At 45.8% G+C, this 13,377-nt stretch overlaps 1 protein-coding gene across 3 annotated transcripts in view; it reads right to left on the bottom strand.

Annotated features, from left to right (window-relative positions):
* Nucleotides 1–13,377, bottom strand: part of LOC137434422 (rho guanine nucleotide exchange factor 2) — a 200,254-nt gene that overhangs the window by 128,234 nt on the left and 58,643 nt on the right. For all 3 annotated transcript variants that reach the window (XM_068127398.2, XM_068127399.2, XM_068127400.2), the window contains one exon: nucleotides 4,307–4,500. In XM_068127398.2, the coding sequence (XP_067983499.2) occupies nucleotides 4,307–4,500 (194 nt within the window). The remainder of the gene's footprint in view (nucleotides 1–4,306; nucleotides 4,501–13,377) is intronic.

The following is a 13,377-nucleotide window of genomic DNA, read 5'->3' as shown; positions in this document are numbered from 1 at the left end:
AGATTCCACCAAACCCCTCGGAGAAGATGTAGCTTGAACTCGATTACCCCCTAATAAGACATCTTTTTCGGGTGTGGCTCCGGCCACAATGGGCGCAATACGCCCACTCTAAGCAGGACACAACTAGATCATGATATCAACCTCCCACCCAAGTTTCATCAAGATCGGATGACATCATCGGGTAGTTATGCTGCGGACAGACAGACACACACACACGACGAATATAGTGGTCACTTGATAACTCATGAACCAATAAACAGAAATGGCATTGTTAAAATTATTGACACCCAAGACTACATATTTGGTAGCACAGACTTTGGACAAAATAACTGCTGTCAAGCACTTCCTATAGCCATGAATGGGCTTCCTAAACCTCTCTACTGACAGTTTGGCCCACTCTTCTTGAGCAAACTGCTCCAGTTCTCCTAGATTTGAAGGGTGCCTTCTCCCAGCTGCTGTTTTCAGATCTCCCCACAGGTGTTCAATGGGATTTAGATCTGGACTCATTGCTGGCCACTTCAGAACAGTCCAGCGTTTTGTCTTGAACCATTCCTGGGTGCTTTTTGAAGTGTGTTTGGGGTTATTGTCCTGCTGCAAGACCCATGACCTTCAACGGAGACCCAGCTTTCTGACACTGGGTTGAACATTGCACGACAACATGCCTTGGTAATCTCCTGATTTCATGATGCCATGCACACATTCAAGGCACCCAGTACCAGAGGCAGCATAGCAACCCCAAAACATCACTGAACCTCCTCCATGTTTGACTGTAGGGAAGGTGTTCTTTTCTTTGAAGGCTTCATTTTATTTTCTGTAAACATAAAGATGATGTGCTTTACCAAAAAGCTCTAATTTGGTCTCATCTGTCCGTCCACAGGACATTCTCCCAGAAGGATTTTGGCTTGTTCAGTTGTGTTTTGGCAAACTCCAGTCAGGCTTTCTTATATCTCTCTCTCAGCAGTGGGGTCCTCCTAGGTCTTCTACCATTGAACCCCCTTTCATTGAGTTGGCGACGGATGGTGCGAGTTGAAACTGTCGTACCACCATGTGTCTGAAGGTCAGATTGAATCTGTTTGGCAGTTGATCGAGGTGCTTTCTCTACCATTCGAACAATCCTTTGCTGCAATCTTCGATCACGTTTTCTCTTGCGGCCACGTCCAGGGAGGTTGGCTACAGTGCCATGGGCCTTAAACTTCCTCATAACATTGCGTATGGTGGACACACAAACATCAAGGTTTCTGGAGATGGACTTGTAGACTTGAGATTGTCCATGCTTGGCTACATTCTTGTGTCTGACCTCCTCAGATAATTCTCTGGTTTTCTTTCTTTTCTCCATGCTCATTGTGACACAACACAGTGACACAAAACAGCAGAATGACTCCTTTTGTCCATTCAAACTGGTTGAATGAGTGATTTTTATATTGCAGGCACCTGCAACTCACCATAGGTGAGTTCATTTCCAAAGTAAAGGAGAATCACCTGCTTGAAATCTAATTATTTCTAACACCTTCTAAAAGGTGCCAATAATATTGTCTGGGCCATTTTGGGATTTCTGTGTGGAATAAGCTCAGATTTCGTAATTTTTTCAGTTTTTTTGTTTTGTTCCACTGCAAACCAAAGAAATACATATGTGGATACCACAAGATTGTTTAATTTCAACAATTTTCTGGAAGAAATGGTGCATTTTCTGAAAAAAATGCAAGGTTGCCAATATTTTTGGCTACGATTGTATATACATATACTGTATGTGAACTTTTCTAGAGCATTACTTGGTTCCTCCTCAGAACACAAGGGTAGTCCAGCATGCACACAGATTGTTTGAATGCCCTTTATTTTGTATTGTTTGGCATTTTCTACAAGCTATGGAATGTCGCTTCCTTTATATACTTTGCCACATGGCACATCCCATATAAAGGGGCGTTTTCTATGCCCCTTGCTTTTTACCCAAGAATATCCTTTATTTTCTATAGTTCGCCACATTGTTGCCGCGCAACAGTATTGCCGTGCCCAAGGAGGGATTCTGACTTAGAGGCATTCAGCCATCAGAGGGTAGCTTCGCGCCACTGGCTGCTCAGCCAGACACACGCGCCAAGTGTCTGAACCCGCGGTTCCTCTCGTACTGAGCGGGGTTGCTGTCCCGGCGACAATAGCATCAGTAGGGTAAAACTAACCTGTCTCACGGCGGTCTAAACCTGCACATCCCATATAAAGGGGCCATTTCTATCTATGCCCCTGGCATTTTTCACAAGATACATTTTAAATACGAACAAAATGCATTTGTTCACCATACAAGACTTTATTCAAGACGATATGAAAGACTTGATAAAGTAAGGGGAAAAAACATATTCAACCCAGACGGGATTTGAACCCACAACCCCAGCTTGGGAGTCTGATGCTTTATCCATTAGGTCATTGGGCCAGCATGTTAGATTCATGTAATAATATTTTGAAGTTATAAAGTGTGTATATATTTTTATATATTTATTTATATATATATCTTTATATATATTTAATTTTAAAGCAAAAACGATCACAATTAGGTGGAATTTGTTTTGAAAGCCATTAACTAGACCTATTGGCCGATGTATATTCCAAGTTTCAGCTAGTTTCATTGTATAGCCCTTGAGATATGAGTGCCAACACATTTTGGGCGGATGGACGGACGAAGACAGACAGACAGACAGACACCGTGATTTTGAGGGTTTTCTAAATAAAACTCAAGAATGCATAAACGGACGTTGCTGAAATTTGGAATATATTACCTCAATGTACAAAATGAACAGGTGAATATCGAACAAAGGAGAAGATGAACAAGTGGAAGGAATGTATGGAGACGAAAGGTCTGAAGGTGAATATCGGAAAAACAAAGGTGATGGCAAGTGGTAAAGCATGTGGTGAGGTGGAAAGAACTGGGAAGTGGCCATGTGCTATGTGCAGGAAGGGTGTCGGAGTGAACTCAATTCAATGTACAATGTGCGCTGAGTGGGTTCATCAAAAATGTAGTGGTTTGAGAGGGTCATTAACCAGTGTGGCAGCTACATTCAAGTGTAAGGTGTGCACAGAGGGAACTGCAGATGGAGGAAATGTTGAGTTGGATCTTGGAGACGGCGTGAAGCTGGAAGGTGTGAAAACATTTTGTTACCTAGGAGACATGCTGAATGGAGAAGGTGGATCAGACTCGGCAACGGTTGCTCGAGTGAGATGTGCATGGAAGAAGTTTCGGGAACTGAGTGGCGTGCTGACGAGGAGGGGAGTGTCGTTGAAGCTGAAGGGAAAGGTGTATGCTGCATGTGTGAGAAGTGTTATGATTTATGGGAGCGAGACATGGGTAATGAACGTAGAGCAGCAACGAAGGCTGGAAAGGGTGGAAATGCGAATGGTTCGGTGGATGTGTGGAGTATCGTTGAGAGAGAGGAAGCCAAATGATGAATTGCGAAAGATGATGGGAATAGAGCCTGTGATGGATGCTGTGAAGAGAAACAGTTTGAGATGGTTTGGTCATGTGTTGAGGAAGGATGAAAGTGACTGGTTGAGAAGAGTGATGGAAATGAATGTGGACGGAAGTAGAGGACGGGGAAGACCGAGAAAGACTTGGCTAAAGATGGTCAAAGAAGAAATGCGGGCCAGGGAGTTAACATGGGGAGATGCAGAAAATAGGGCAAAATGGAGAACATTGTCATGGGGACCGCAAGGCTAACCCCCGCTCTTGCAGGGAAAATGGCCTTTTGAAATGCCTGTTGTTGTTGTTGTTGTTGTTGTTGTTGTTGTTGTTGTGATGTACAAAGCATTTACTTCTGAGATTTTCAGCCAATTTCGTCCAGTTGAAGCCAAGAAACGCATTTTCAGTCTCCATGTTAAAGCTGCATCCACAGAAACGATCCCTTATATAAAAGGAGGGGCGCTTTGTGCCTCCCTCTGATACAGTACATATGTATATATATATAAATAAATAATTGTTTTTTTTTTTTTTTTTTGTTTTTTTTTTGCTTTTTAGTGCCAAGACTTTGTAGTGCTGTGAAAGGGAATATTAAATACCGCACATCCTTTAGTGGGTGTAAGGGTGGTTTTAGTCCCCCATGAAAAAAAATACAATTTGATTTCTTCAAAATGCCAACAAGGCTGGAACAGCAAAGGCAACGCCTGGTACCTCTGCTAGTATTTAATAAAAACTAAAGTCGTTCCACAAATTGAATAAAAACCAAACCAATGCATAATTGAAATTAAAGGAAGAAACAACACATAATTGGGCCTGACAGTTGTAAATGGTGGAACTACCTTTAAATACTCAGCTGCCTGTAATGCACACCTGTGCTGGCTCGCTTTGCTGCGCTGTTCCCCCTTGCCCCCATGTCCTCGGAGGGTTGGGAGACGTGATCGCAGCTTTCCACTTTTTCTTCGACTTGCAATGCCTTCAGATGCCTCCACATCCTGTTCTTCCGCCTCTTGGCTTTGCTCACCCAGCATCCGACACTGCTTGCTGCCAGAGCCAATCACTGGAGCCTGTGTAAGATGACACAATTATGCAGTCTATGTACTTCCTGATGACAAAAATCACTCTTCCATGCATTAACTTTCCATCAATTAAGTGGTGTTTGTTAACATTTATCTAAGGCTAGTGGTGAAGTGTATAAGTAGTAAAGAACAGGTTAAGACAAGTGTTGACCCATTGAGAAATGGAGGGAGAGGGAGAGAGAGATCACAAACCATGCTCGATGCAGACCGTCGGTGCTGCAGAAGCAGTTTCTATGGCTAGCGTTACAATCCTGGATGATTCTCTACTCCGACAAGGAAGTCACGGCAAGAATTTTGTAATTTGTTAATAATGGCGGTGATAGCTCACATACTCTTCGTGAAGGACACCGTGGGATCTTTAACGTCCACCAATTAATGCCAGCAGATGAGACACCCAGTTTAAGGTCCAGCCGAGGAACGACACACACACATTAACGAATCACCCTGCCTGGGAAACACCGAGATGACAGTTTGTGGCTAGGCCAGGATTCAAACCCAGACTAGGCAGCTTAAAGGTAAATGTGCATACCTCCAGGCCATCTTGTCAGCCCTCTTGAGATATAGCACAGGGAAATTGGTTAATGATGAAAGTGAGATGGCAGTCTTATTAAATATTTATTTTGCTTCAATATTCATGCAAAGACAGTCAGGGGAATTGGAATTAACTGACATAATCTATCTATGGGGTGAGGAAGGGTTTTTTATGAGTTCCAGGTTGAAGTGGGGGGAGTCAAGAAGCAAGAAGCAGAAAGCTAAGATAGTCTAGTAGGAAGACTAGGTCCCCCTGCACCCCCCGGAGATATACTTCTAATCAGTGTTTCTAGATTGGAAAAAATGTGTAGAAAATGACTAGCTATGGCCCCAAGCTGAAAAAATGTCCCACATACCATTTTTATGCAAATTACTGCTGCAAATTTTATGCAAAATTATGCAAATTTTATGCAAATTTTTGATGAGGAGTAGAGTTGAGGGGTCTTTGAGGGCTTCATCGAGGTGCTCTCGGTTGCAAGACTGGGTCATTCTGAGAAGCACAGCAGGGTCAGAGATCATGATGTTCTCCTCCTCAGTGAATCTCTCCATCAACAGCCTCTCCATTGCCTCACACACTGTTTTGAGGCAAAAGAGGGACTTTGCGTAGGCCTTTCCACTGAGAACACCTTTGAGAGATCCACTTGTTACTAGTTGTGCCTCAAAGAGAATCTCTGCATATCCAGAACCACGCATCTTGTGTCCAGTGAGCATCCCGATGTAGTTCATGGATGTGTGGAAGGGTCCAATCGTTACTACATGACTAGCAAATTCATTTGGCCAGCGCCAGATGATGGGAAGGGCTTTCATGCAGACACCCAGATCAAATGTATTCAGGACCCATCTCTGACCCACCTCAGCAGTTGCTGCCTCGGAACGCTTCAGTAGCTCACGAACAACTGCGTTGTCTGTGATCGGTCTGTGCCTGGTGCCTGCATGGCATGGCAATGGCCTGCAGCCTGTGCCTGGGCTAGGGGGTTTCACCTCTGCAACTGGTTCTCCCCCACCCAGCAAATCAACAGTCGACTACTGCACGCCTATCCACCAACCGATCACAGACAACGCAGTTGTTCGTGAGCTACTGAAGCGTTCCGAGGCAGCAACTGCTGAGGTGGGTCAGAGATGGGTCCTGAATACATTTGATCTGGGTGTCTGCATGAAAGCCCTTCCCATCATCTGGCGCTGGCCAAATGAATTTGCTAGTCATGTAGTAACGATTGGACCCTTCCACACATCCATGAACTACATCGGGATGCTCACTGGACACAAGATGCGTGGTTCTGGATATGCAGAGATTCTCTTTGAGGCACAACTAGTAACAAGTGGATCTCTCAAAGGTGTTCTCAGTGGAAAGGCCTACGCAAAGTCCCTCTTTTGCCTCAAAACAGTGTGTGAGGCAATGGAGAGGCTGTTGATGGAGAGATTCACTGAGGAGGAGAACATCATGATCTCTGACCCTGCTGTGCTTCTCAGAATGACCCAGTCTTGCAACCGAGAGCACCTCGATGAAGCCCTCAAAGACCCCTCAACTCTACTCCTCATCAAAAATTTGCATAAAATTTGCATAATTTTGCATAAAATTTGCAGCAGTAATTTGCATAAAAATGGTATGTGGGACATTTTTTCAGCTTGGGGCCATAGCTAGTCATTTTCTACACATTTTTTCCAATCTAGAAACACTGATTAGAAGTATATCTCCGGGGGGTGCAGGGGGACCTAGTCTTCCTACTAGACTAAGAACAAGATAAAGATCCAGGGGCAGATAATGTTCTTCTGCCTCTTAAGCATGACTAAAGAGAAATCATGTTTAACAAATTTAATAGAGTTCTATGAATCAGCTTTTTTGGATGGATGAGGGAAGTGCAGTCGATGTAGCATGTCTAGACTTTCAGAAGGTATTTGATAAGGTATCACAATGGAGGTTGTTGGCTATGGTGAGGGTTTGTGGAGTGTCTGGGATTGGGTAAGTAATGAAAATAGGGATTACATAATATAAGGGGAAATCGTGTACCATGTGACACAGGAGAAGATCTAGGGATGGTAATATATATTGTTGCGGTTTTTAGAACCCTCCACTTTGTAAATATTTGTAATAATCCCTTATAAATAATCCCCTGTAAATATTCCCACTTTTGTGTAAAGGTCAAAGGTCGCACCCTAGTTAGGTAATATTGCAACACGTAGAACACCATAGGATCTTCTTTAGTTATTTCATTAGTATGTGTTTCAGGTAAGGATCTGTTCCCAATAGTTTGACTCTGCGTTGCATTAATCAAATAACCTACGCCCCTTAAATTCCCATCCTATTCATTTTGCGGCTTTACCCTCTCCAAATTGTATTACGCGCCTCTGCCAGCCGCAGCCGCCTCAGCGTTCGCTGCCTTTTGGTTGTTCGCTGCCAGCCGCCATAAGCCACGCGGTCAAGTCCGGAGAAAAAGGGGGGAGGAACTATCGAGCGAGGCGGATCCCTGTTAAGGGTGGAGCCAAGGAGCCCTCATCACCCAACCAGGGCCGAGGCCAGCGCCTCGGTGGGCGTATCCGGATGAGCGGCGGCTTGATACGCGATCGGCCAATATAAGCGGCCACGTGGGACTACTTAGGGAGATGAGCCAGGGAGAGAGAAGGAGTCGAACATAAAGGAGATGTGCCCAGGAGAACGACGTCAGCAGATGAGAGAGGAGTCATGCGACAGAGTGGTGACGGAGTCCTTGCTTGCCGTTTACGAACTGTTGGAGGCGTGCACACTGGGAAAAGGCGAAGGAGTCAATCTATTATGTACGCAGCATCCCAGTCTCGCCCCCTCCCCCCCCCCCCCCCATCACCCCCGCGATATAATTGTCTGGTCGCGTTCAACGACACGCGGAGCTGTTTGCCGGGTTTCACCTCGAACCCGGAGCGTGGACCGGAGCGCGAGGTCGAAGCCGGACCTCGACACCTACCAGCTGCCTGGACCCTTCTCTTCCTTCCCACCACCACCACCTTTTCGTGTAAGTGTGTTCGTTCGGTCCTGGGAGTGATATATAAGACTGTCTCAGCTTGCCCTATGTCCTTTTATTTCCTTCTTTTGTATATTCTTGCCTTTCGTTTCCTCTTGAGTGTTGTATAATGAATTCTGTGTTCCTTCTTATTCTTTGGGTTTTCCTCTCATCCGGTCACTTTAGTCTTTCCCCAATTGAATACCGGTGGCACGATATAGGAACCGCTTAGAATCGGGTTTAGACTGCCGCTAAACGGCTCGAGCTTCGAATTGCTAAACCGCTCGGCAATATTCCATCTTGTCCGTGGCTCGGGCAGGAGTATCGCCCTGCTTCCGAACGGAAGGAGCGCGATGTCTTCTAAGGACTTGGACGGCCAGCTTAATAGACGAGGGGATTAACCCCCCCTCGGTAAGGGGAGCGCCGTAACCCGAGATCCGCAACAATATATATGGGGGGTAAGCAGACAGCACCAGATAGATGTAGGGAAAGCTAATGGGGTTTTAGATTATATTCACAGTGGGGGATAAATTATAAATCAACAGAGGTAGTGTTAGCGGTTAGGCCTGGTGTTGGCTTAGCGGTTAGGGTGCTGGCTTGGGATCCTAGGATCCTGGGTTTGAATCCTGAATTAACGCCAGGGGGGTTGACTCAGCCTGGCATCCTTCCGATGTCGGCAAATTGAGTACCAGTTCACTGGTAATTCCCTGTGTGTCACAAGAGGCGACTATCGGGGTTGGTGGCAGGACATCCGACTGTAAAACATTGCTTCAAAAAGGGGACCACGGTGCCTGAAAAAGGCCAACCCATGCTCTGTGGGGAAAATGGCCTCTACAGGTGGTACAGAGGTAGTGTTAACGCTACAGGAATTTTGTGAGGTCTTATCAAGGATATTGTCTGGCAGGCTTATTGGAGATCCGAGTACTGTGTCTCAGAGCTGGTACAGGCATTTGCTCCTGCACCTGATGTTGTGCTGGCACCAGCTGGGTGGCTGGTCCTGTTTGCTCTCCTTGCGGTGGTCCCCGTTCCAGTTCCTCAGCAGTCGACAACTTCTCCTCAATCACAGGCCACCTATCCTGCGCTGGGAAGCACTCCTTGGTAGCCAAGAGATGTCACCTGTTTCTTCGAAAGATTTGTCCATCATCAAGCTCCACGTCATATGATCTGGGACCCACCATCCGCACTATTCGGCCTCGGTCATCCTAATGGCCGTTGTTCCTCACACGTATGGTTTCCTTTTCTTTTAGTTCTGACAGCACCTTGCCTTTGATAGATTGAGGCTCAGGGCGCTGCAACTCTGGCTTCCAAGTTATTGTTGGAAGGTGGGTTCAGAGCTTCCTTCCCATGAGTAGTTCCGCCGGTGACCACCGTTTTCAAACGGGGCATCTCGGTAGGCTAACAGAGCTAAATATGGATCCTCTCCTTGCTCTCCGGCTTTCTTAAGAAGCCTCTTCACAATCTTGACTCCACTCTCAGCCATACCATTTGATTGGGGATAGTAAGGACTTGACATGTGCTCAAACTACCAGTTTACTGAGAACTTCTTGCATTCAGCACTGGCAAATTGTGGTCTTCAATCACTGACCACTTGGCTTGGGATCCCTTGACGTCCAAAGATAGACTTAAGGTGGATGATGACCTCCCTGCAAGTCTCTGACGTTAGCAAGGCTACCTCCGGGTAGTTAGAGAAATAGTCCATCACCAGCAGATACGGCTTACTGGCATAGTAAAATATGTCACACCCCACCTTGACCCAGGCTTTATTCGGCCTTTCATGCGGCTGCTGTGGTTCCACACACTGAGCACTGCGGTGTTTCAAACACCCATCACAGCGGCTCACATTGTCATCAATCTGACCATTCATGCCTGGCCAATAAATGGCCTCCCGTGCCCGTCGTTTACACCTTTCCTTACCCAGGTGACCCTTGTGAATCCTGCCAAGCATACCACTGCCATGCTGAAAGGAATAACGATTCGCTGGCCTTTCAGAAGAACTCCATCAACTTCACTCAGTTCGTCCTGAAATGTGGTGTAAGGTTTCGGACACTGCATACTCGGGTCTTTGATGTAGCTGATCACCTGTTGCAAGATGGTATCCTCTGCAGTTACTGCTGCTAGCTCAGCCCACTTAGCCCCAGAAAATGGAAGATTCTCTCGGACCATGCAGACATGAACTTCCACATCTGTTTCATTCTTCCTGCTCACTGCCTCTGTTGAGCAGGCACGACTCAGAGCATCTGCAACCACCAGGTGTTTTCCTGGTGTATATTGCCACTGCAGTTCATACTTTTGCAGACGTAGGAGAAGTCTTTGAAGGCGAGGCGGCGCTCCCCCAAGAGGTTTGCCTGCTATTGCAATGAGAGGCTTATGATCTGTTTCTGCGATGACTTTCTGGCCATAAATGTATGCATGGAATCGTTCACAACCATACACAACACCGAGCATTTCTTTTTCAATCTGTGCGTAATTAGTCTCTGCCACAGTCATTGACCTTGAAGCATAGGCAACGGGTAGCCAATGTCCCTCTTTCTCCTGCAGAAGTACCGCTCGTAACCCATTCTTGCTGGCAGCCGTCGACACCTTGATTGGCCTTTGTGGATCATAATACTGTAGCACAGGCTCCTTTGTCAATAGCTGTTTAATATCCTGCCACTCCTTGGCATGCTCGTGGTTCCACTGCCAATCTGTATCTTGCTCCAACAACGATCTGAGAGCGGTGGTGCGGGCTCACAGGTTAGGCAAGAACCTACCGATGCATGTCACCATCCCAAGTGCTCTTCCCAATGCATCTCTGTCAGAGGGTGTGGGCATCTTGGTGATCGCCTCCACCTTAGCTGGATCCGGTTGCACTCCCTGCACTGTTATTCGATCTCCAAGATACATAATCTCAGTCTGCCTGAAATAACACTTATCCAGGTTGAGGCGAAGTCCCACCTCCACTAAGTGATCCAGTACTGCCTCCAACCATGCATCATGTTCCTCAGCTGTGCGTCCCCACACAATCAAATCATCTATGAACACTCGACAACCTGGCAAATTTTCCAGTAGCTGGCAAAGTTTCTTGTGAAACACTTCTGGAGCAGACGAGATACCCATAGGCATGCGAAGATAATGATATCGCCCACATGGAGTATTGAAGGTTGTCAATTTGGATGAGTGCTCATCAAATTTTATTTGAAGGAACGATGCTGCTGCATCCATCTTCGTGAAGAGCTGAGCTCCCGCAAGCTCACTCAAGATTTCCTCTTTGGTGGGCAGCTGGAAGTGCTCTCTTTGAACCTCTTTATTCAAGGCTTTAGGGTCAATGCACAATATCATTTTCCCATTCACCTTTTCTATTATGACAAGTGAGTTTACCCACTCTGTAGGCTCACTGACCTTGATAAATCCTTCTTGCTCTTGTTTGTAAAGCTCTGCTCGGAGCTTTACCCGGCGGGCAAAAGGCACATGCCTTGGTGAATGGATAACTGGTTTTGCGTCCTCATGCAGTTGAATCGAGTGCACACCCGGAAGGTATCCTCTTCCAGTAAACAGTAATGGGTGCATCTGTTGCACATGCTCCCTGAGTGTAGTTGCTCTTGACTGTGAGCATTAGGTCTCTGTGGCTACCGTGTACACCCATTTCACAAGACCCAGTCTGAGACAATCTTGGCGCCCCAGTAGTGCAGGTTGGCCATCAGGAACAACTTCCACATTGGTAGTGAATGACTGCCCTTTGCGCTCAAGCTGCACGCGGCATATACCTAGACTAGGTATGGGTTTGCCATTGTATGCTTTCAGAGTCACTGGGCTCCGCCTCAGACGTGGCTTGGGCTGCAGACGCTGAAAGTCAGAATTACTTATAATAGTGGTGTCAGCTCCAGTATCAAGCTTGAAGCGTACCTGGCATCTGTTTATCACTACCGGCACGATCCAGTCACTTTGTCCTTCTGAGTGAGACACAGCTGTCTTAGCTGGTGCTGATGTTACTGTCCCAATGAATAGATCTGTGTCATTGTCATACGACTCCTGTTCAACCACATGAACAGTTCCTTTTTCCTTCACTCTGCTCTTAGAGTGACACTGTGCCTGAAAGTGATTTGGCTTGTTACAGATTCAACAAAGCTTGCCATAAGCTGGGCAGTTACATACAACATTTTCCACAGTTACCCCCCTTGCTTATGCTATCACTGCTGTCAGCTTTTATGCCCCTGATTCCTGGTTCTGTCTGCTTCCTGATTCCTTCTCTTTTCGCTTTGTGCCAATACCCAGCATGTACCTCTGCAGAGTGCTGACTAGAGGACATAGCTCAAAGCTGAGTTTTGCTCGCCTCCGCTGCATGACAAATATCCAGAGTCTTCTGTAGGCTCAGGTTCTCTTCCCTCAAGAGTCTCTCCTTCACTCGTTCATCAGACACCCCAAACACGATTCTATCCCTGAGATTTTTCACTCTCTGGTCCCCGTACTCACAGTTGTCCAACTGTGTTCACAAATCCTTGACCCAGTTGTCAACAGTCTCCCCATTGCGGTGACCACGTTGCCAGAACTTGTATCTTTCAAATACCTCATTCCGTCGGGGCTCACAGTATATATGAAACTTCCGGAGAACCGCTTCCCAATCATCGGGATCCTCCTCTTCCGAAAATATGAAGTTCTTTTGAATATCTTGCGCTTCTGCGCCAGCACAGTGCAGCAAAATGGCGACTTGCGTTTTCCTCGACTTTTGGACAAGCTCTGCAGCAGCACGATACGTCCGAAAAAGCTGCTCCCAGTGCCTCCAATTCTCCACCACATTCCCCGTTGTAAAGGAGAAAGTTTCTGGTGGATTAAACATATTCATTTTGCCGAGTTGATACAGTACGTGGCTTCTGAATTTCAGACACCATGTTGCGATCGTATACAGTGACCCTACGCCATGATCGTGCCAAGTCTCACTGCCACTTTATTGAATCTCGCGAGAGTAGGAAAAGAGTACAACAACAAATACAACAACAGGAAGCTGGCTCCAGGATCACGACATATGATCCGGTATCAACACAGTGACTCTATGATATACAGTCACGTGAAAAAGTAAGTACACCCCATGTAAAGTTTTGACTTTTTCAACATATTTCAACATACAGCTATTTGATCTTCATTTCAACAATATTGACAGATAAAGGTGATATAATATAACAAATATCATGAAACATTTACATTTTGTAGTCCATTGTATAATTTAAATAAACATAAATGCAAATTTCGCATGTGGAAAAAGTAAGTACACCCCATGAAATGTTTTATTTAATCTTTTTAACATATGTGGACATATCAATATTTGATCTTCATTTAAACAGTATCTATAGATAAAGGAGATCTAATTGAACAAAAAAAAATGAAAAAT

Source organism: Myxine glutinosa, chromosome 10, assembly GCF_964187855.1.
Source record: "Myxine glutinosa chromosome 10, kmMyxGlut1.1, whole genome shotgun sequence".
Taxonomy (NCBI): domain Eukaryota; kingdom Metazoa; phylum Chordata; class Myxini; order Myxiniformes; family Myxinidae; genus Myxine; species Myxine glutinosa.
The sequence above is the reverse complement of the archived record's forward strand: the minus strand, read 5'-3'. Positions and strand labels throughout refer to the sequence as shown.